Source organism: Dreissena polymorpha, chromosome 7 (assembly GCF_020536995.1).
Source record: "Dreissena polymorpha isolate Duluth1 chromosome 7, UMN_Dpol_1.0, whole genome shotgun sequence".
NCBI classification, from domain to species: Eukaryota; Metazoa; Mollusca; class Bivalvia; order Myida; family Dreissenidae; genus Dreissena; species Dreissena polymorpha.
Window position 1 is genome coordinate 45,010,648 of NC_068361.1, and position 23,748 is coordinate 45,034,395.

The following is a 23,748-nucleotide window of genomic DNA, read 5'->3' on the forward strand; positions in this document are numbered from 1 at the left end:
CCAATGGAATTGCATTCTTTGGTCATATAGTAAATGCAGAAAGTAAATCGAGGGGTTAAAGCCAGAACGTGATAAGTGCACTTTTTATCAAAAATCACTTTTTTGCACTTTCATAGAATTTATTCCAACGCTCTACAATATGCACTATTCCCTGGAATCACATATTGAATACAACATAGTTTATCCGAAAGAACCAAGGTGCACTAAGTGCTTATCGACAAATCTGGTGTATGCCAGAATGCTTCAAGTGCACTTAAGTCATTTTGGCACAATAAGTTTTCATACATATTGAGAGGAAAAACGTGCCAAAAGGATTTACGTGCACTTAAATCATTTAAACATAAGCCATGTGTGCATATATTTTAAGGTAAAAACAAAATATGAAGCCCTTTCCTTGTTAAGGAATTATTGCATCTTGTTTAATTAAACAGGAATACACAAACTATTGTGCTAATTTGTAATTAGATAGGGAGAATATGCCTTCATTGGTGCTTATCTAAAAGACATTATTCTCCCACTAAGATGGTAAATTAAGATTTGATCTAGAGGCTGTTTTACCGATTCCATGTTCTCGTGTGAGCCAAGTTTATTATAAAAGAAAAAGAAAAAGTTTCAATATTTTTTTACTGTTTACAAAACACAAGTTTGACATGTTTATTGTGGAACGAAACTGAAGGAAAATGCGGCTGTGAAATGGGAAACTGTCTTTTGACTTACATGAAATCCCTTCCCATCACAGTAAAGAATGTCTGTTTTTATTCTGACTGTTGTAGTGGTCAAAATCGAAATTAGGTTATTACTGTTGCATTGAAAAATGTAAAAACATAGACACCATTGAACAAAGGTATTTAGAAAGTGGACATACTTAGATGGAGTGTGGTATAGTACCTGCTTACATTGAATGAGCAAAGAAATTTACATTGGTATATTTACTAATGGGGAACCAATTGTGAGGATTACACCAAAGAGAACTGCGTATGTTGTAGTGCCTATGAAAAACTATGACGCTTTTTATATCAAGCATGTAGCTTAAACTGTAATGCCGCCAAATGTTGTAAATGTAAGTGGACAAAAGGTTATATGGACAAAAATAAAATTGATAAAACTACAATTGTGATCAGGGTGTGTGTTTTTTAAGTGCAGTTTTGATGATACCAGTTTTCAGTGTAGTAAACTCATATCCTCTATAAAATCAAATCAAATCCTCTATCAAAGGACCTTCTATAAAATGTGACATACAACCCTTGTAGATTCCAAACTTCCAATTACAGCAACAAAGAAGAAAGACCTGCCATCACTTTGCTCTGAAGGGATAATTCCTTCAGAATATCACCAGTATTTCAAGATTATTCCAGACCCAGATACAATAGGAGATAGATAAGATGCAGATGTGGAATAGAATATCTGAATCTTAACTTTCTTCCATTGTTAAGGTTGGAGACACATTTGCATGTCCTGTTCAAATCTAGAATGCAAAAGAAAATAAGTATGTACTTCTACAAAAAGAATTACCATTATAATTATTAAAATAAACTTGTTTAAAGTGCACATGTTTCGTTTAGTCTCGTAAAATAGATGCATAGCACAAGGCTGTTATGCTTTAATTGCACTAAGTCCTGTATGGCATAGGAAAAGCAGCGTTCAATTTTTATGCAAAATAGCACCAAGTGCACTTAACACAGTTGTACTCTGAAAATATATATGTTTTACGTTTATGCCAGAATGAAGTAAGTGCTATTTTGAATACAAAAGCATTAAAATATTGTATGCAATCATATAATATGTTTACAATGTCATAACAATACTATTACCTATATTATAACCAAATATTACGCTGATATTCATATTCATTTAAAAGTTGTAGTCTGTCAAACCTTAATTTTGCGTTTTTCTCCACTATTTGAAAAAAGGAGTTATCACGTTCTGGCTTTAACCCCTCGAAATGTGGTTTATGCAATGTTCCTCAGGGAAATATAAAAATGTTATTGCAGAAAAAAATTAATGTTAGAAAAAAAAATGAACTGAACAATTTTGGACTTATTTATGATGTATTTATGCACAGCTGTGCGATGTTAAATCTCCAATTGTTTTTGTTTCAAGCATAAACTAAAAAATTAAATATATTAATTTGGCAATTAATTTTACATTTAAATATACTTGTGGTCATAGAAAATCTCCATGGTTTCTCATGATCCCGGCTGATGACCTTGACAGTAGATGTACATACTCATCCAACTGGTACCAGTTGTTAGTTTAGACAGCCACAGGGGTAATGTAATAAATCGAAAACAAATGAATCAAGAACATGGAATTACTCAAAAATACAACAATATAATTTCTCACTTTCGTTATTTACTATATTTTAGAGTTTATTAATTTTCTTGTAACTTTGATGTCATCTGAATTCATTAAATCTTATATTGCGAGTTTAATTGTTGTTACCCATGGCATGCATATATTGCATGTATAGACACTTGGATATGAATACCTCTGGGTATGATTTGTGTACCCATTTTACATTTATTTCATAGTTCATAAGCTCTTGTTTAGATTTGCTTTTAGGTACTGTAAACTTGTTAATTTTTGTTTAATGACTGTAGACCTTAAACAGTTTAATTAAATGACTGTATACACTTTAACACTAGTACCATTCAAAATGTCACTAGGATTTGAAACAAGTATTTAAACATTCCATCTCAATTCATTGTCGGACATTGAGATTTTGCTCATACATGGGTTGATAGCAAGTGCCATGTGCTGGGATGTTACCCATTAAAATTTTCATGTAGTTAAAAAAATTGGGAACATTCACTTTGTATAAAAAAGTATGTATATACCCTGGTACGATATGTTGAATGTACATTCCAATCTACATGAAGAATAATTTACACATGTATTTTCATCTTCATACTATGTAAAATTTTCATGAAATACCTTTCAATTGAAGTGTGTTTCTATGAATTGTGACACAAAAGCAACAAAGCTCTAGTGTATGTATTGTTATGTAAGTTTATTAGAGTACAGGTATTTCCTGATTATGTAATGGATGTGCACATATAATTATTAATAATAATTGGTTATTATAAAATATTGCTTTGGTTGTAGATGATTTATTTTATGAACCAAGATTAATCTACGCAACAAGAATTCTTCAGTTCTAACATCAAAATAAAACATCTCTGTTCATTGTTTGGTCTAGTATACATATATCGGCATACAAGCGTTTCGTACCTTACTCCGCCAGACCCTGCGGCTACCCCTAGATCACATGTCTCAATTCAGGTGATCAATAAATATTGGACCAAAATATTCCATTGTAAATATGGTATTTGTTTCATATTGATGTTATGACAAAATAAACACATATAATTAGTATGTTACTGGTTTTTGTATTTCCTCATCGGCAGCCAGGGTTTGTAAAATATTAATAACACAACAAGCATGTTTTTTTAAGGTTTATTATATAAAGGTGCCACAAAAGTGACACAACCCATGCTATTCCCACATTCAATAACAAAAATATGATTAATAAAAATATATACAATGTACAATGTCCAGCCAGATTCTGCAGTCACACATGGCTGCACTCACTGCAGCTATAACATTCCCCTTATCACTTATACTTGGAACATAACTTACTTGTCAGCCTCAACAAACATCAACATTAATACTATCCAGTAATTACGTTTGTATAAGAAAAAAAAATTGTTTTAGGTATTTGTAAATTTTTATCAATGAAAAACATTCATAATATAACAACAAAATAATACAAGAAAATTCATTGTACAAATAAAAGATTAAAAAAAATGTATTCAAATTATCAAAATCTGTTTTTGTCCCATTAATTTTTCATAGAGGAATCCAGTTTGAGCGTAGCAAATCAGTATTTTATAAATATTAAACTTTTTTTCAAATATAATCATATATGGTAAAGAGCACGTACAAATATACATCATGCACACAAACTAAATGTGTCCAATACTGATCATTTAAAATACCTTCAACCAACATTAATTAATAAACCATTTTTTTCATTTAACAAAATCACACAATCATATCAAATATTGATTTTTAGTTATGCATTTTGATTTCAACACACAAACATCATATAATCTTAAAGTTTGGTACTAAGCAATCAATGAGAGTTAACCCATTTATGCCTTTCTGCTAAAATAGAAATAAATATACTAGACATCCCTAATTTTGGAAATAAATTGATTCATTTTAGAAGGATGGGAGAGTCCACTAGGCATAAATGGGTTAATGAACGAATTTATTGGTTTACAACATTTAGAAATCTCAATATGAGTCGATAAACTTCAATCAGCAGCAGACATTTTAACCCTTTGCATGCTGGGAAATTTGTCGTCTGCTAAAATGTCTTCTGCAGAATTTCTAAAATTAGCATTTTCTTCTATTTTTTTCATAGAATACTATCAGAATAGCAAACAGTTTGGATCCTGATGAGACGCCACATTCTGTGGCGTCTCATCTGGATCCAAACTGTTTGCAAAGGCCTTTAAAATTCGGTTCCCGCACTGAAAGGGTTAATATGTTTATAACTGTTTGCATTGCGTAAGAGCCAATCACACTTTCACCAATATGAGATACAAGTCGATGTAGCTGACAGTACTATCAGTGAGGGATGTTTAAAACTGTTTGCATTGCATAAGAGCCAATCACACTTTCACCAATATGAGATACAAGTCGATGTAGCTGACAGTACTATCAGTGAAGGAGTGTTATAACTCGTCTTTTAGCGATTTCCCAAAGGTCACAGTCGCGTGATCCTTAAGATATTTAGTGAACCCTTCTACTGTTCGATCACCGTCAAATTTCAATGGACTCTCCTTGTTATTGGCAGGGGCATAGTATATACTGGGAAACCCTTCAACCTTGTACTGGTCTGGAATGTCGTTCGCAGTGGCATCCATCTTGGCAATGACGAGATTTTTCTCCTTTTTCAAAGCCTTCGCGAGGTCCTTGTAGATGGGCTCCAGGTTCTTACAATGGCCACACCAGGGGGCATACATTTCAATGAGCACGTCCTTCGACTTGTCGCCAACAATCTTGTCGAACGTTTTCCCCACCACAACCGTCACTGGTCCGGAGCTCTTCTTTGGAATCGGCTGCGATTTGATTTGTGGCTCCAATTTTCCTACAAACAAAACCAATAAAATATTAAAACTAGTGCTTAGAACAAAAGTGACAAAAAATACTCCATGGCCTACATGTTAAAATACAGATCAGGACCACAATACAATCTTAGGTGCCAGATATGGTATACAGAATAACCAACACTTGATTTCGTTCTGTGCCTATATAACAAAAGTCCTGTCTTATAAAAAAGCACTTGTATAACAGAATATGGAAAGTAAAGAAGCACTACAATGGTCCACTGTCTACTACAGATCTGGACTCCTGCTTGCAGAAGTTCAAGAATTGTGTAAGCGCCAAAGTAATATTTGACCAATGAGTCAACACTCCACACCTTTTCTGAGCTTCTTCAGAAAGTTGTTGATCTCGTCTGCATCAAACTCGTCCATGGGCTCCATCCTGGAAATATCAACACATACAGTAAAATCACTTGAATATTTCAGGGCATGAAATTTCGTGGTTTAAAAAAAAAATGACTATTTTGTGGACTATTTTGTCGACACGTAAATTTGTGAATTTCAGATTTTGGCAAAAATTATTTTTATTTGTTAGGAACTTGCAACGCTCATTTTCCAATGTGTTTATAATACCTGTCTGCAATAAATCACATTATAGAGACAAAGTCACTTGCAGGAGGTGGCCCTGTTTATCACACACCAATCACCTAGTCCATTGTTATGAGCTGATAGTAACTGGCCCTTTGTATTGCATGCCAATTAACTAGTCCCATGCTGTGACGGATCAGTTGGACAGACTGAGCATAAAAGAGTGTTTGAAGCGAATTTCCAATTAGCGTATTTCAATTTCAATCAATTGCACCAAAGTCCTTTGCTTCAAAGCATAAGTGTTAGCACTTTGGCCCGAAGCGCCCCCTACCTGTACTTCCTGAAGTCCTTGAAGCACCCAATGTTGAACTCCTCGCCCGAGTCCGCAAGCCCCATCTCCTTCATGAGCCCGGTCATGTAGTCCTCCTCGTTAGCAATGGCAAACTTCACGTCGCGGTTGTCCTTGGCAACTGCCGCCACCTTGTGACGCCACAGCTGAGTGGCTGTAACACAGACTCAAGATGGTCAGTTGTCACAATTGTTTGAGGCTTGCTCTGGGGTACATGGGTTTTATGCATAAAGTGTTGTCCATGATTAGCCTGTGCTTATCGGGTACAACACTTTCTGCTTTTAAGAGATTTTCTTTTAAACTAAGTCTCTTCTCAGTGAAAATCCATTGTAAGCATAAAGTGTTGTTCCTGATTAGCCTGTGCGGACTGAACATGTTCATCTTAGACCACACTTTACGTACATGCTTTAAATCCCATTATCACAGAGACTCATTTGCAGGGAACTAACCCATTTCTAATTGTACCAAACAGTAAAATACTTGTCCAAAATCAACTCAATCTGCCCAGTTTGTTTAACCATCTCTATTAGCGAATGTTTTTCTCAAAATAAACCCATCAGTCAAAAGTCTGGTAGAATGTTTTGTTACCTGCCTTGCAGCTCTAAAATTGTCCAAAAGCTGCATCTCTTACAAAATTCTGGAAAATATGTTTGTTGTTTGACTATCTAATTTGGTTTCTAGTGCTTTGAAGATTCTTTCTATGCATCAATTAATCAACTGCAAATGACCCTTATAGAAAATCAATGCTAACTCAGAAAATTTCGAATAAATTCTTTTTTTATGCACACCGGTACTTTTATGTTCATGTTTCATGTTGTGAGTTAGAAGACTATGTCTACTTGCCAAAATACAATTATGTAAAAATAAGAATCTCTATTGTTTTGGATATAACATTTTAAATGAATTTGAATACTTTTAATGTGCTAGCATGTACATTCATGGATACTTTTCACAACTATTTTTCAAGATTCCATGATTTTTAAATTTAAAAAGATCCAAATATCAAGACTCCATGATTTTTTTACACGCCATAATTTTCCAAATAAAACTGTTACGTATTATTGTTTTGTGGTGAAAAACTGGTCACCTGATAGTCACAAAGTGTCATGGCATACAGTTTTGTTTTTCCTGTATTAAGTGAAGTTTGCTCGTGACAATCAGAATATGGCCATGATTTACCACAGGGGCATAATTTTGCAGATGACTAATATAAATTAAACACACACCCATGGAACATGTTGTTTCACAGAAAATTATATTCTTATACTTAAGATCAATAATCTCGAGACCCTAAGTTAAAACAACGATTATAACTTCAGTAATTTTAAACAAAGGATGATGAAAATCACACATTGAACAGCTTTATATCATATGAAATATGGCCTGCAAGTTTAAATGTTGTACTGTGAAAAGTGAACCTTTGGACAAGTTTGTGTCGTGCTGGCAGACAGACAGGCAAATGTCCATACTATCAACAACGTAATTTCATATTATCCCACTTTACTTTCAAACGGGGGATGATTTGACCTCACATTACAATGGGGATAATTTTACCCCACTTAACTCTATAACAAGGGGAATAACTTTACCCCACCTTACTCAAAAACAGGAGTAGATATATTTTAACCCAATTTACTCTTAAACAGCAGTGATCAATTTACCTCAATTTACTCTATTACAAGGGGGATTATTTAAGCCAACTTTAAGCTTTAACAAGGGGGATAATTTACCCCACCTTATAACAGGGGGGAAATAAGTTTACCCCACTTAACTCTATAACAAGGGGATAATTTGACCCCACGATATAACAGTGGGGATATGTTTACCCCACTTAACTCTTTAACAGGGGGTAACATTTTACCCCACTTTACTCTATTACAGGGGGGGGGGATCATTTTAACCCACTTAATAACATGGGGGTTAATTGAGCCAGTTGAGCAAAAGTAAGCCACGCCCATCATACTGGGTGTTGTAGTGTCATACCATCTCTGTGATCGAAGCTCCAGTCAACCGTGAAAAAGGCGATACACAGAAAGGTCTTGCTAAACTCGGCGTAGAACTTGTCCGTCTGCGTTGAGTACTGGCCTACCAGGGGGGTCTGGTGTTCTGTGATGAACTTCAACATGGCCGCCTGGTCACTGTCAGCCTGCAACATTTAGAACCATTAGAACCACAGGGACCTCTAAGAAAATACTCTATAAATATACACAGTTTATTTGGTGTAATCATTCTTTTTTTAACCCTTTACCACTTAGATACGTATTTTGACACATTTGTAGTCCCTTTGAAAAGTTACATTTGAGTAAAGACCTTTCTTACTAGATCCAAGTTTCAAAGGCTTTATTTCCAACCCTTAGATACTGATGAGCAGCAAACAGCACAAAACCTGAACAGACTGCGAGTGACTCGCAGGCTGTTCTGGTTTTATGCTGTTTGCACATAGCCATTTTCTCTTAGCTTCAAAGTGGGAAAGGGTTAAGCAATTTTTTTGCTATTGCTTAGACCATGTTGTTGCACAGGTATTTTGAAAGTTGTATACCGTGTATATATTTATAGTGTACTATAAATAGAACATTTTTCTTAAAGGTGCCAGTGTTTAAAACTATCAGTTGTTGATTTTTTGCTGTAATTTTTATTTAAAAAAACCCTACCTTTTATAGGTCTTTTGTAATTGTTAATGTACATTTTAATGTTTTAAAGAAGCTAAACACTTCTGAGAATGTTCAATTGTAGTTGATTATCTACAAATCATGTACACCAATAACATTTTTTAACAATTATTCAATTTGTAGGCAAATTAACTTCCAAATGTTAATAATATATATCGAGTGAAGTCACATTATTGATGAGGTACAGGCAACTTTCATGTATCAGACATTGTTTGGATCAACTTTCATGTATCAGACATTGTTTGGATCAACTTTCATGTATCAGACATTGTTTGGATCAACTTTCATGTATCAGACATTGTTTGGATCAACTTTCATGTATCAGACATTGTTTGGATCAACTTTCATGTATCAGACATTGTTTGGATCAACTTTCATGTATCAGACATTGTTTGGATCAACTTTCATGTATCAAACATTGTTTGGATAACAGTTGCCATCATTTAACCAGATTTTTGACATGCATTCAAGACATAAAATGGGACACAAAAGCCCAAAACAGTAGCCAAATATGAAATCTGAAGTAAGAGTTCTCTATTCAATAACTCTTGAACAAAATCCAACATTTAACTAAACTTACTTACTTACCGTTTTCAAGACATGGTACTTTGGTTCAAACTTTGTGTGGAACTTCTCTGGAGTAAACATTACAACACTGCCTGGATTGACACGGTACAAATCACGTGCCTCAGACAACAGAGTGTAGCCAAACGTGAGGTCATCTCGCTTCTCATTGGCTAAAAAGAAGAAATGCCTTGACATAATGATAAGCGCATGTTTTATTCTAAAGCTGTAGACAAAAATAAACTACATTCCCTGAGAAAATATCTTATGATTCATGCAGATGTTCCCTAAAAAGGAAACTTACCCATAGAAATTTCATTCCCCTTATTAATTACATCACTTGAATGATATCCCCATTTTTCATATAATATTTTTCCCTCCATTTTCAGCTCCTACCCTAAAGACTTATAAAATACGTGCAGATACAGAGTTAAGTTCAATATGCTGATACCCTCATAGAGACTTTTGAATTGTGTATAATCACATTAACAAAAATGTAAAAACTTTAAATTTACAAGATTGACACATCAAGGACATAAAAGCGTCCATTGATTTTAAGATATATCTGGTTTACATTACTCAACTTCAAACTCTACCTGTACTTGATGCTACACTAAAGCATTTAAAACCTAGAATGATTACATTAGACTGAAATCAGACAAATAATGTTAACATAATATGAATCAGGCAGGCCCAGCAATGGCTAACTTTTCCAAGCGGGAGATTCCTATAATCCAAAGTCTGAAATCTGTTCATTCAATATAAACATACATATGAGTTGCGTTCTGAGAAAACTGGGCATAATGCATGTGTGTAAAGTGTCGTCCCAGATTAGCCTGTGCAGTCCGCACAGGCTAATAAGGGACGACACTTTCCGCCTTAATCGGATTTTTGATAAGAAGAGACTACATTTAAACAAAAAATGTCATAAAAGCAGAAAGTATCGTCCCTGATTAGCCTGTGCGGACTGCACAGGCTAATCTGGGACGAAACTTTACAAACATGCATTAAGCCAAATTTTCTCAGAAAAAGACACAAATACAAACATGTTAAGCCGTACATCACACGTGGATGATATTTATAAAATATTTACAAAAATATACAGGCTAATCTGGGACGACACTTCAGACACATGCATGATGACCAGTTTTCTGAGACAACTCATATATGAGCCTTGCTCTGGGAAAACAGAGCTAAATGCATGTGCATATAGTCTTTAGCCTATGCACACAGGCTAATCCTGGTTGACGCTTTCTGTTTTTATGGAATTTTTGTTAACAAGAAGTCCTAAATTCAGTTTAGGCAAAAAGTGTCGTCAATAATAAGCCTGTTTGGACAGCACAGGCTTAACTGTGAGGACACCTTTTATGTGGATATTTTACACAACATGTCACTTAAAGGATTACTTTCATTCAATTTTTCATGTGGATACACACATCAATAATAGCCTCTGTCATGTGGATACACACATCAATAAGAGCCTCTGTCATGTGGATACACACATCAATAATAGCCTCTGTCATGTGGATACACACATCAATAAGAGCCTCTGTCATGTGGATACATGCATCAATAAGAGCCTCTGTCATGTGGATACACACATCAATAAGAGCCTCTGTCATGTGGATACACACATCAATAAGAGCCTCTGACATGTGGATACACACATCAATTAGAGCCTCTGTCATGTGGATACACACATCAATAAGAGTCTCTGTCATGTGGATACACACATCAAAAAGAGCCTCTGTCATGTGGATACACACATCAATAAGAGCCTCTGTCATGTGGATACACACATCAATAAGAGCCTCTGTCATGTGGATACACACATCAATAATAGCCTCTGTCATGTGGATACACACATCAATAAGATCCTCTGTCATGTGGATACACACATCAATAAAAGCCTCTGTCATGTGGATACACAGATCAATAAGATCCTCTGTCATGTGGATACAAACATCAATAAGAGCCTCTGTCATTTGGATACACACATCAATAAGAGCCTCTGTCATGTGGATACACACATCAATAAGAGCCTCTGTCATGTGGATACACACATCAATAAGAGCCCCTGTCATGTGGATATACACATCAATAAGAGCATCTGTCATGTGGATACACACATCAATAAGAGCCTCTGTCATGTGGATACACACAACAATAAGAGCATCTGTCATGTGGATACACAAATCAACAAGAGCCTCTGTCATGTGGATACACACAACAATAAGAGCCTCTGTCATGTGGATACATACATCAATAAGAGCCTCTGTCATGTGGATATATACATCAATAAGAGCCTCTGTCATGTGGATACACACATCAATAAGTCTTTGTCATGTGGATACACACATCAATAATAGCCTCTGTCATGTGGATACACACATCAATAAGTCTTTGTCATGTGGATACACACATCAATAATAGCCTCTGTCATGTGGATACACACATCAATAAGTCTTTGTCATGTGGATACACACATCAATAAGAGCCTCTGTCATGTGGATAAATACATCAATAAGAGCCTCTGTCATGTAATTACACACATCAATAAGAGCCTCTGTCATGTGGATACACACATCAATAAGTCTTTGTCATGTGGATACACACATCAATAAGAGCCTCTGTCATGTGGATACACACATCAATAATAGCCTCTGTCATGTTATTTACACACATCAATAATAGCCTCAGTCATGTGGATACACACATCAATAAGAGCCTCTGTCATGTGGATAAACACATCAATAAGAGCCTCTGTCATGTAATTACACACATCAATAAGAGCCTCTGTCATGTGGATACACACATCAATAAGCCTCAGTCATGTGGATACACACATCAATAAGAGCCTCTGTCTAGAAAAACAGGATTTAATGCATACACACAAAAAGTTTTCTCAGATTAGCCTTTGCAGGTACGACACTTTCAGCCTACACTGTATTTCCTTAAGAATGGACTTCCCTTTAAACATAAAATACAATTAATACGGAAAGTGTGACCCATACAGTATAATCTGGGACAACACTTGACTAAAATGCATGAAGCCCCAGTTTTCCAAGCATGTGACTTAATATAATCTAAGCACACGTGACACAGATCCATACCGACATCCATGTATAGCCTGAGTTTGGCGTCCTCAAGGTTGTCAAAGAAGCCTACAACAGTGGGTTGCTCTGTGTCCTGTAGCTTCTTGACTGCCTCCAGGGTGGACAAGAGCTTGGCTGCCTCTCCAGACTGCTTGTGCATGTAGTCAACTATACCTGGGATGGGGGAATAGGGCATGTAGTCAAAGATACTTGGGGATGAGGGAATAGGGCATGTAGTCAATTATATCTGGGGATGGGGGAATAGGACCTGTAGTCAACAATATCTGGGGATGGGGGAATAAGGACATGTAGTCAATGATACCTGGGATGGGGGAATAGGGCATGTAGTCAACGATACCTGGGGATGGGGGAATAGGACATGTAGTCAACTATACCTGGGGATGGGGGAATAGGACATGTAGTCAACTATACCTGGGGATGGGGGAATAGGACATGTAATCAACGATACCTGGAGATGGGGAAATAGGACATGTAGTCAACGATACCTGGGGATGGGGAATAGGAATTGTAGTCAACTATACCTGGGGATGGGGGAATAGGACATGTAGTCAACTATACCTGGGGATGGGGGAATAGGACATGTAATCAATGATACCTGGAGATGGGGAAATAGGACATGTAGTCAACGATACCTGGGGATGGGGGAATAGGACATGTAGTCAACGATACCTGGGGATGGGGGAATAGGGCATGTAGTCAACTTTACCTGGGGATGGGGGAATAGGACATGTAGTCAACGATACCTGGGGATGGGGGAATAGGACATGTAGTCAACTATACCTGGGGATGGGAGAATAGGACATGTAGTCAACTATACCTGGGGATGGGTGAATAGGACATGTAGTCGACGATACCTGGGGATGGGAGAATAGGATATGTAGTCAACGATACCTGGGGATGGGAAAATAGGACATGTAGTCAACAATACCTGGGGATGGGAGAATAGGACATGTAGTCAATGATACCTGGGGATGGGAGAATAGGACATGTAGTCAACTATACCTGGGGATGGGGGAATAGGACATGTAATCAACGATACCTGGAGATTGGGAAATAGGACATGTAGTCAACGATACCTGGGGATGGGGGAATAGGACATGTAGTCAACGATACCTGGGGATGGGGGAATAGGGCATGTAGTCAACTTTACCTGGGGATGGGGGAATAGGACATGTAGTCAACGATACCTGGGGATGGGGAAATAGGACATGTAGTCAATGATACCTGGGGATGGGAGAATAGGGCATGTAGTCAACTATACCTGGGGATGGGAGAAAAGGACATGTAGTCAACTATACCTGGGGATGGGTGAATAGGACATGTAGTCGACGATACCTGGGGATGGGAGAATAGGATATGTAGTCAACGATACCTGGGGATGGGAAAATAGGACATGTAGTCAACAATACCTGGGAATGGGAGAATAGGACATGTAGTCAATGATACCTGGGGATGGGAGAATAGGACATGTAGTCAACTATACCTGGGGATGGGGGAATAGGACATGTAATCAACGATACCTGGAGATTGGGAAATAGGACATGTAGTCAACGATACCTGGGGATGGGGGAATAGGACATGTAGTCAACGATACCTGGGGATGGGGGAATAGGGCATGTAGTCAACTTTACCTGGGGATGGGGGAATAGGACATGTAGTCAACGATACCTGGGGATGGGGAAATAGGACATGTAGTCAATGATACCTGGGGATGGGAGAATAGGGCATGTAGTCAACAATACCTGGGGATGGGAGAATAGGGCATGTAGTCAACAATACCTGGGGATGGGAGAATAGGACATGTAGTCAACTATACCTGGGGATGGGGGAATAGGACATGTAGTCAAAGATACCTGGGGATGGGGGAATAGGACATGTTGTCAACTATACCTGGAGATGGGGAATAGGACATGTAGTCAACTATACCTGGGGATGGGGGAATAGGACATGTAGTCAACAATACCTGGGGATGGGGAAATAGGACATGTAGTCAACTATACCTGGGGATGGGGTAATAGGACATGTAGTCAACAATACCTGGGGATGGGGGAATAAGACATGTAGTCAACTATACCTGGGGATGGGGAATAGGACATGTAGTCAACTATACCTGGGGATGGGGGAATAGGACATGTAGTCAACTATACCTGGGGATGGGGAATAGGACATGTAGTCAACTATACCTGGGGATGGGGTAATAGGACATGTAGTCAACTAGGGCTGTCACGATTCACCGGTATACCGGTATATCGCGGTGCATGTCGTGAAAAAAATCGCACCGCGGTACGGCGTTGCCGCACCGGTTTTTTTAGCACAGATATAAATACATTACATAATTATTTTGATATAGATATCGTTTTGAAAAATGTAGAAGCGATTCAAAAGGGCTAAATAAATAATCCGTTAATATCCAGGTCAAGCAAGCGCTTCCACTTGTAGATGTTTAACTTTCACGTTTAAAATTCGGCGATGTATGGGTCCGTACCTTTTTTGGAATTAGGGACAGATTTCATTTGCAAATAAGTTCATAATTATCCAAAAGATGTTTATTCGATTTCTTATTTTCTTTCTTTAGTATACGATCGTTCAAAGCATGGCACTTCCGAATCATGTTATCTTAAGATTCTGAATAAGTCGAGGAAGAGTCAGAACGCTACGGATTTTCAATACTGGGCCCGCTGACTCCGCATTTTGAACATGCCCTTGAAGCGTTCGATTTGCACAGATCGTAGTCACAGCTATTGTTAACAACATGGCGGACATTTTAGAAAAAGACGCGAACAATAACAATGACTACTTCTATCAAGTTTATTACAGTTTCTTTTACAGTTTCTAGTCATACTATGATACCAGTTTTTTCTGATTATTGAGTTTTATAAAGTTTGTAAAACTTGTTATTCTGCTGTTTTCTTCACAGATACATATTCTGTAAAATATCGCGGTACGTACCGCGATACAGTGTTGCCGTACCACGATATACCGCGGTACGCTCACGGCGTATCGTGACAGCCCTATAGTCAACTATACCTTGGGATGGGGAATAGGACATGTAGTCAACTATACCTGGGGATGGGGAATAGGACATGTAGTCAACTATACCTGGGGATGGGGGAATAGGACATGTAGTCAACTATACCTGGGGATTGGGAATAGGACATGTAGTCAACTATACCTGGGTATGGGGGAATAGGACATGTAGTCAACGATACCTGGGGATGGGGAATAGGACATGTAGTCAACTATACCTGGGGATGGGGAAATAGGACATGTAGTCAACGATACCTGGGATGGGGAATAGGACATGTAGTCAACTATACCTGGGGATGGGGAAATAGGACATGTAGTCAACGATACCTGGGGATGGGTGAATAGGACATGTAGTCAATGATGGCTGGGGATGGGAGAATAGGGCATGTAGTCAAAGATTTGCATTTTCTTGCTCTCTTTTTTAAAAGCCCAGGTTGTTTTTTTATATGAATAAATTGTGGACCTTTGTTTCTTCCAGTCGCCGCTTCGTCTGTCCGTCCGTTTGTGTGTCCGTCCGTGCACAATTTTTGTCCGGGCTATTTCTCAGCAACTAATGACCGGAATTCATGAAACTATATGGAAAGCTTCACTACCAAGAGGAGATGTGCATTTTATTAGCGGGTTCTGGTGGGATGATTTTTCACAGAGTTATTGCCCTTTGAAATTTTCCATTAACTGTACATATAGTGCAATTCTTGTCCGGGCTATTTCTAAGCAACTAATGACCGGAATTCAATGAAACTTTATGGAAAGCTTCACTACCAAGAGGAGATGTGCATTTTATCAGCGGGTTTTGGTCGGATGATTTTTCACAGAGTTATGGCCCTTTGAAATTTTCCATTAACTGTACATATAGTGCAATTCTTGTCCGGGCTATTTCTCAGCAACTAATGACCGGAATTCAATGAAACTTTATGGGAAGCTTCACTACCAAGAGGAGATGTGCATATTATCAGTGGGTTCTGGTCGGATGATTTTTCACAGAGTTATGGCTCTTTGAAATTTTCCACTAACTGTACATATAGTGCAATTCTTGTCCGGGCTATTTCTCAGCAACTAATGACCGGAATTAAATGAAACTTTATGGGAAGCTTCACTACCTAGAGGAGATGTGCACATTATCAGCGGGTTCTGGTCAGATGATTTTTCACAGAGTTATGGCCAATTGAAATTTCCATTAACTGTACATATAGTGCAATTCTTGTCTAGGCTATTTCTCAGCAACTAATGACCGGAATTCAATGAAACTTTATGGGAAGCTTCACTACCAAGAGGAGATGTGCATTTTATCAGCGGGTTCTGGTCGGATGATTTTTCACAGAGTTATGGCCCTTTGAAATTTTCCATTAACTGTACATATAGTGCAATTCTTGTCCGGGCTATTTCTCATCAACTTATGACCGGAATTAAATGAAACTTTATGGGAAGCTTCACTACCTAGAGGAGATGTGCACATTATCAGCGGGTTCTGGTCGGATGATTTTTCACAGAGTTATGGCCAATTGAAATTTCCATTAACTATACATATAGTGCAATTCTTGTCCAGGCTATTTTCAGCAACTAATGACTGGAATTCAATGAAACTTTATAGGAAGCTTCACTACCAAGAGGAGATGTGCATATTATCAGTGGGTTCTGGTCAGATGATTTTTCACAGAGTAATGGCCCTTTGAAATTTTATATAAAAATATTCTTGTCCCCCCAACTACTGTGCCCTCAAGACGTTTCCTTTTATCTGAATATATAGTGCAATATTGTGACAAAAAAAACCTTTGGGGAGCATCACCCGTCTCCAACAGTTTCTTGTTTAGATTGTTTGAATTCATGATACTTGTGAGATTTATAACATAACAAAAGTACATTTTTTATCATTTAGAATGTATAATGTACTAAATGCTTTTCTGTGGTTGATTGGGAAATATTAAAGATACAAATTGGTATTTCAATGTTTCAAACAGCCAAATTATATATTATTTTCACTTTTTCACTGAAACAACTTGTTACTTTAGAGTAAACATGTTGTCAACAGGGCTATTTTTCCTTCTTAAGAAATGGCAGTTTCTTGCAATTTTAAGAAAATCAACTTTCAGAAATGTGTTTCTCAATTTTTCACAATTTTAAAATGTGCGACTAATTTTTCACAATTTTGTAAAAGTTTGAAACTCATTTTGTCACAAAGTCAGGGGCGGAATAATGAGAAAAGGCCCTGGTCAACCATGCTAGACTCAGCCCCAGAGCCCTTACCGAACTGGTCCCGGCCCCCCTTGTACTCCTGGGGCTTGCCCCTGCGGAACATCTTCAGTGTTGGGTACCCGGACACGTCAAACCTCTGTGCCAGCTCCGTCTCCACGGTAGCATCGACCTTGCCCAGGGGGATGGGCGGGTCATGGTACTTCAGCGACTGGGCAGCCTTCTCATACTCAGGGGCCAGACTCTTGCAGTGGCCACACCTGGACAGAGCGGTTCAAGTATTAACCCATTTATGCCGAGTGGACTCTCCCATTCTTTTAAATTGGATCAATTTATTTCCAAAATTAGGGATGTCTAGTATATTTATTTCTTTATTTAGAATATTTCTTACATAAATTCCTTTAAGCAAACAGCGCAGACCCAGATGAGATGCTGCATTGTGAGGCGTCTCATCTGGGTCTACGCTGATTGCAAAGACCTTTTTTGTAGACCCTAGGCATAAATGGGTTAAATATATACAAACAATTCTTATAGATGTAGTTTGAATTAATTATATTCTTCCATAATGTGGTCACTCTGTATTAACCTCATCCATTTAACATTCTCACAAAAACATGTTTATGTCTTGTTCATGTAAATTGATCTTTCTTCAACATGATGTGTGTTTTGTATTAACTTCAAACGCATGCTGTACATGTATGTTAATGATGATGAGCTTAACGTGCTTAAGTAAAAATGAACAGTTTTGTTCTGTTATCTTAACCCTTTAGCACTCAGATATGCACTTTGACTTAGAAAATCTAATTAAATTTAAGACCTTTCTTGCTAGATTTCAAGTTTTAAAAGCTTCATTTCCAACCCTGAGGTATTGATGAGCAGCAAACAGCAGAAAACTTGAACAGACTGCGAGTTACACACTGGCTGGCATGGTTTTTACGCTGGTTGCATACAGCAATTTTCACTATGCTTCCAAGCTTTAAAGGTTAACGCAAAACATGTACCTGGTTCAAAGCATATTATATTATCTTATGTAAATTAACTACTAAAAAAACTCCTATTTCATACCAAATTTACATACCAAAGATCTCAATAAATTTATTTCGTGTTACTGTTTAAGGTTACCATTTACTGTGAACTATTTGGTCAACTGGTATTTTACACAATGACAATCAAGTTAAGTAATAGAAAAACAAATAATTAGTAGAACTATATAACAAAAGTTTTGATATTCTAATTATTTATTGGAATTCAAATATTTTTTTTAATAAAAAACAATATGTGATTGCAGAGTATGTGATTGCACAGTGCTTCAGCTAAGATTTGTATATACAGGGTGCTAATTTTTCAAAAGGGAACTAAAGCGCAAGCAGTCATATCCCTGTTGCATAGTTTCAATGTAGTCTATGTCATATTTGTAAACATTCTTTCTTTAATTAATAAAACTAGCTTCACAGTGAAAATGTATTCAATTTATTGCAACTTCAAATATTTTCTTGTATTATAATAATAATGTTATCATTAAAACCAATCAGGAACACTGATAGCATGTGTGCTAGGTATTCCTCCACCTACCAGGGAGCGTAAAACTCCACCAAAACCAGCTCCTGGCTGTTGATGAACTCTTCAAAGTTGTCCTTGGTTACCGTGACGACAGCCTCAGGAGGTGGCTTGTAGTTCGGGTCTGTCTTTTCAGACACCCACTTAACAATACCTGGTGAGAAAAATACCCCACACATTAATATTAACACATTTGAGCATATCAAGGTATACAAAAAGAATCTCTCATAAATGTAAAAATATGATCAATTTCTGTAACTACAAGTACATACAACAAATAGCATTAAATAAAGATCTTTAAGAAATACAGCAAAGAGCTCCTAGGCCAGGTTTTTTATGCTTAAAAAAAAGCACCCTTTTAAATCACAACCCAAAAGTATTTTTTCTTAATTTTAATATTTTTATTTTCCATTTAAGAACAAAGACCTTTCCTTTAAACTTCCTTGACTTTATACTTTATGTTCAAATCATGCGTTCAATGGTCCAGATTTAAAGTAGTAACTCTAAAATACGATGGCCCCGTGTTGTGTTACAAGTGGCGCAGTTTGGCCCTTCCAAACTGTAGAATACTGGATACGAGACTTAAAAAAAGTGACATGATCTAACATGATCAAACCAACAATACAATATTGACCAATCAGGATCAATACCGATTTCCTTCTTAATTAAAACACAATACACGGAGAAGTTGATGTTGCAACAAAGCTACATATTATTCGTGATTATGACAACATGCCTTCAATATTCAAAAGTCAATATTATGCTTATGAAAGTGTTATGCTCAGGATTGTTCTAAAATAAAAGAGTAAATACCAACAAATATTTAGTCCAAGTCCAAGGTGATAAAATTGTGTCCATTAAAACATCATTTATTGGACCAGACCCCTTTTCTAAAATTGCCAGGTAAACTCCTGTATGCCTACCATCAGCCTCCCTGGGTCCATCATACTCTGTCCATGCTCCATCCTTCTTGAACTTCAGGGTCGGGTAGCCAGTCACCTCAAACCTGAAGTACAAATAAACATAGTGAAGAACAGGTGACATAAAGTTATGCCCCACTTGATAATTACATTTTTATAACTGAATCATATTTATCAAAAAGTAAGGTCAGATTTAATTATTGGTTGTTAAAATTAATAAATGCTCATCCCATTGATATTCCTTTGAAACAAAAAATCTAGCTGATAAAAATAACAAATTTGAGAAAGACATTTACGCAAAAATGTATACTATTGTGTTAACATTATGCAATACACATTTAGTTTGTATTTAGGAAATAGAATGAAGTTTGGTTGGAAATAACTGTACCATTATTACAGCATCCACCTAGCTAAGGAAGGTAGCAGGAGGACATTATTAGAAATAACAGCATTACTTTCCCAACAATTTAGTTTTTAACACTTCAGTATTTGCACACCTATTGAGTAGCCACATTTCAGCATTTTTTGTACACCTGTTGAGTACCAACATTGCAGCATTTGAACACCTGTTGAGTACCAACATTTCAGCATTTGTACACCTGTTGAGTACCAACATTGCAGCATTTGAACACCTGTTGAGTACCAACATTTCAGCATTTGTACACCTGTTGAGTACCAACATTGCAGTATTTGTACACCTGTTGAGTACCAACATTGCAGCATTTGTACACCTATTGAGTACAAACATTGCAGTATTTGTACACCTATAGTATAGAGTATCCACACTACATTATTTGTACACCTACTGAGTGCCCAAATTGCTGTTCTTGTAAGCCTTTTGTCAGATAATTGAGTAACCACATTGAAGTATTTGTACACCTATGGAGTATCCACATTGCAGCATTTTTACACCTATTGAGTACCCACATTTTAGTATTTGTATGCGTATTGCGTTTCGGCAAGGCAGTATATGTAAGCCTATTGAGTGCCTAAATTGCAGTTTTGTATGCCTATTGAGTTACCACATTGAAGTATTTGTACACCTATAGAGTAGCCACATTGCAGTATTTGATAGCAAATTTATACCCACCTCTTTGCTACCTCCTCGTTGACTGTGGCATCCACTTTACAAAGTGGCACAGGTGGTGTGGCCTCCTTCAGACGTTCAGCTGCTTTCTCGTATTCCGGAGCGAGGCTCTTACAGTGGCCACACCTGTAAGGACGTCAGAAAATGTGAAATAGTGCCCATAGATCAGTTATCTATAAGGATTCAAATTATGTTAACTGTACAGTCAGGGCCAAAAAACCTTCTTCGCAAGCGGCCTCTTTTTCTTCCCCTTAACCAAAATGACCCTTTCCCCTACAGAAATTTCTTTTAAATCATGCATTTTTCTCTAAATTTACAATCTACCTCAGTATGTTTCATTCCCCAAAGCCAGAAAATTTTATCTTTCTTTCCCCCGAAAAAGAGGCTGTGGCCCTTTCCCCAAAGTTGGTGTTTTTGCCCTGACAGTGTGTGTAATATATATGCAGGTGTGTAGCTGGCCACTGTATCCCTTATAAGTAAATACCTGGACTGATGAATCCAGCTTTTTTTTGGCTCAAAAAGAAAAAGTAAAGATATAATGGGGAAAAAATAGCACATTAGTCCTTAAATTGGGAAAATTTGCGTTGTGATATCTTCAAAATGCGACTTTGGGTCTTTTTAATTTACTGGTCGTTAATTGAACATTATGTTGATATTGCTACTTGTGGACTAGATTTCATTGTTAAATAAAGCGTCTGACCAAATTATTTACGACGACATACATGCGTTTTAAATCTTACTTAATCTGTCGTCATTGTGCATGTCTTTGTAAAGCGTCTGAATTTTCAGCTTCTATTACGATGCAAAATAAAAAAGTCTAAGAGAGGTTGAAAGATGTCCGCAATTGTTGCACCAAAATATCAGTCGATCGCAAACGTTTTCGAACCAAGAAAGCAAACGCCAATAAGTGCCGAATTATTTGTGTTATCTTTTTTTTTTTAAGTTAAAAGTTTTTATTATGGACAGTTTTAAGGATTAAAGATGTTATGAAACATCAGTTTATTAAAGTTAATGATACTAGTTTACAGTTTTATTGAATCAAAACTAGTGTCTAGCTTCAACAGAAGAAAGCGGCAATGATTTTACGGTATGCATTTTAATATCTAATTTCACCCTATTTCAAGAATGAAATCACCCTATTTTTCAAAATCAATGGGTGAAAACCCTATTCCCCAAATAATTATCTGGGGCACTGCTTGAACATAACATTATCACCAGGTCATAATATTGTAAATGTGGCCAAGGTTAAAACTGGTCAATAAAAGTTTCAACATTTCAGGGGTCTTGTCTGGTTTAAAAGTGACTTAGACTTGATTTCATCAACAGTTTTAGTTTTCTTACAGCATTTTTATAGTAAATACTGCAAAGTGATTGCAACCATGTAATTAAGTAGAACAAAACATGAACACTACAATGTGCGCTTGATATTAAATCTGATTGCCTGTTTTGCTGATTTGAAATCAAACTTATCAAACTTCTTCCCAAGCAAACTAAGCTACATACCAAGGAGCATAGAACTCCACGAGCACATGGTCATGTTTGTCAACCACTTTGTCAAAGTTGTCATCAGTGAGGACCAGGACCCCTCCCTCCTCTCTCACTGCACTGCCCTCACCAGGTCTCTCCTCTCCATGAACAATATTCTCTGAAATTAGTAAAAGAAACACAATAACTAAATGAAAACAACATTCTAAGATTTAGACTTTACTCTAAATTCTCAATATTTAGCCACATTACTATTACAGGTAAACACTACTTTTGCATTCTCCGGTTGTGAGTAGAAAACCAAACTTTCGTTACAATTATATGAAAACAGATATTCCTGTTCAAATTCAATTTGTATAGTTGTTCGGATAGCAGCCATAATTAACACACTGCAGTAACTACCATTTGATAAATATTAAGTAAATGCATACCTTCAGGCGATTCTTCTGCATCATCAGCAAATGTTATTCCTGTTGTCAACAACAAAAACAACGAAAATACATAGAAATTACGATATTGAAGTTTCATTTTACTGGCCGTCAAGCACAACCTGTGACCGTACAACATATACACCGGATACTAAAACACTAAAATATAGTGCCAAAGTTTTTGAATAAATTAAAAAATTTCGAAAGTTAAATTCGATCAACAAAGCTCAAAATTCTTGTAAATATATACATTTTATATATTGTTCATGGTTAAGATACACATTTCCTCAATGTAAACACTTATTGTGGACTATTTTCAGTACACGTAGAGATTCCAAGAGCCAATCAAAACGTGCCAGGTTCCCGTGAGGGCCAATGTGCGGCGAGAATAATTTTACACGTGTAATAATAACAAAACAACGAATGAAACAATGAATGCACACATTAGATAGTCCATAATAAATAAAGGAAATAGGTGATGTCCGGTTGGCACAGCGGTTTGTACACGCACACACATTTAAATGTTCAATTACAGCAAGAAATGGGCATATGTTTGTTTGTATAGGTCCCTGGGCAAGGGCAAAAACTTCCGTGCAATATTGTTAACAAACTGAGACGTTAAGTTAGCAATGATGACCGAATATAGCAGGCGGA

General features: G+C 36.9%; 1 protein-coding gene across 2 annotated transcripts; it reads right to left on the minus strand.

Annotated features, from left to right (window-relative positions):
• Nucleotides 1–3,433: 3,433 nt before the first annotated feature.
• Nucleotides 3,434–23,418, minus strand: LOC127837778 (probable protein disulfide-isomerase A4). 2 transcript variants are annotated; one of them, XR_008029464.1, is made up of 13 exons: nt 23,098–23,418; nt 22,685–22,826; nt 21,185–21,307; nt 20,098–20,180; nt 19,190–19,328; nt 17,672–17,877; nt 12,398–12,553; nt 9,309–9,457; nt 8,035–8,197; nt 6,034–6,205; nt 5,492–5,556; nt 4,654–5,158; nt 3,434–4,560 (listed from the first exon to the last, which is right to left on the minus strand). XR_008029464.1 is itself a non-coding variant. In XM_052365149.1 (13 exons), the coding sequence occupies exons 1-12, from the start codon at nt 23,231–23,233 to the stop codon at nt 4,743–4,745; spliced, it is 1,950 nt and encodes a 649-aa protein (XP_052221109.1). In that variant the 5' UTR covers nt 23,234–23,417; the 3' UTR covers nt 3,435–4,647; nt 4,741–4,742. The 2 variants fall into 2 exon arrangements, 1 of the variants encoding a protein (XP_052221109.1); XM_052365149.1 differs by having other exon boundaries at nt 3,435–4,647; nt 4,741–5,158; nt 23,098–23,417.
• Nucleotides 23,419–23,748: the final 330 nt, after the last annotated feature.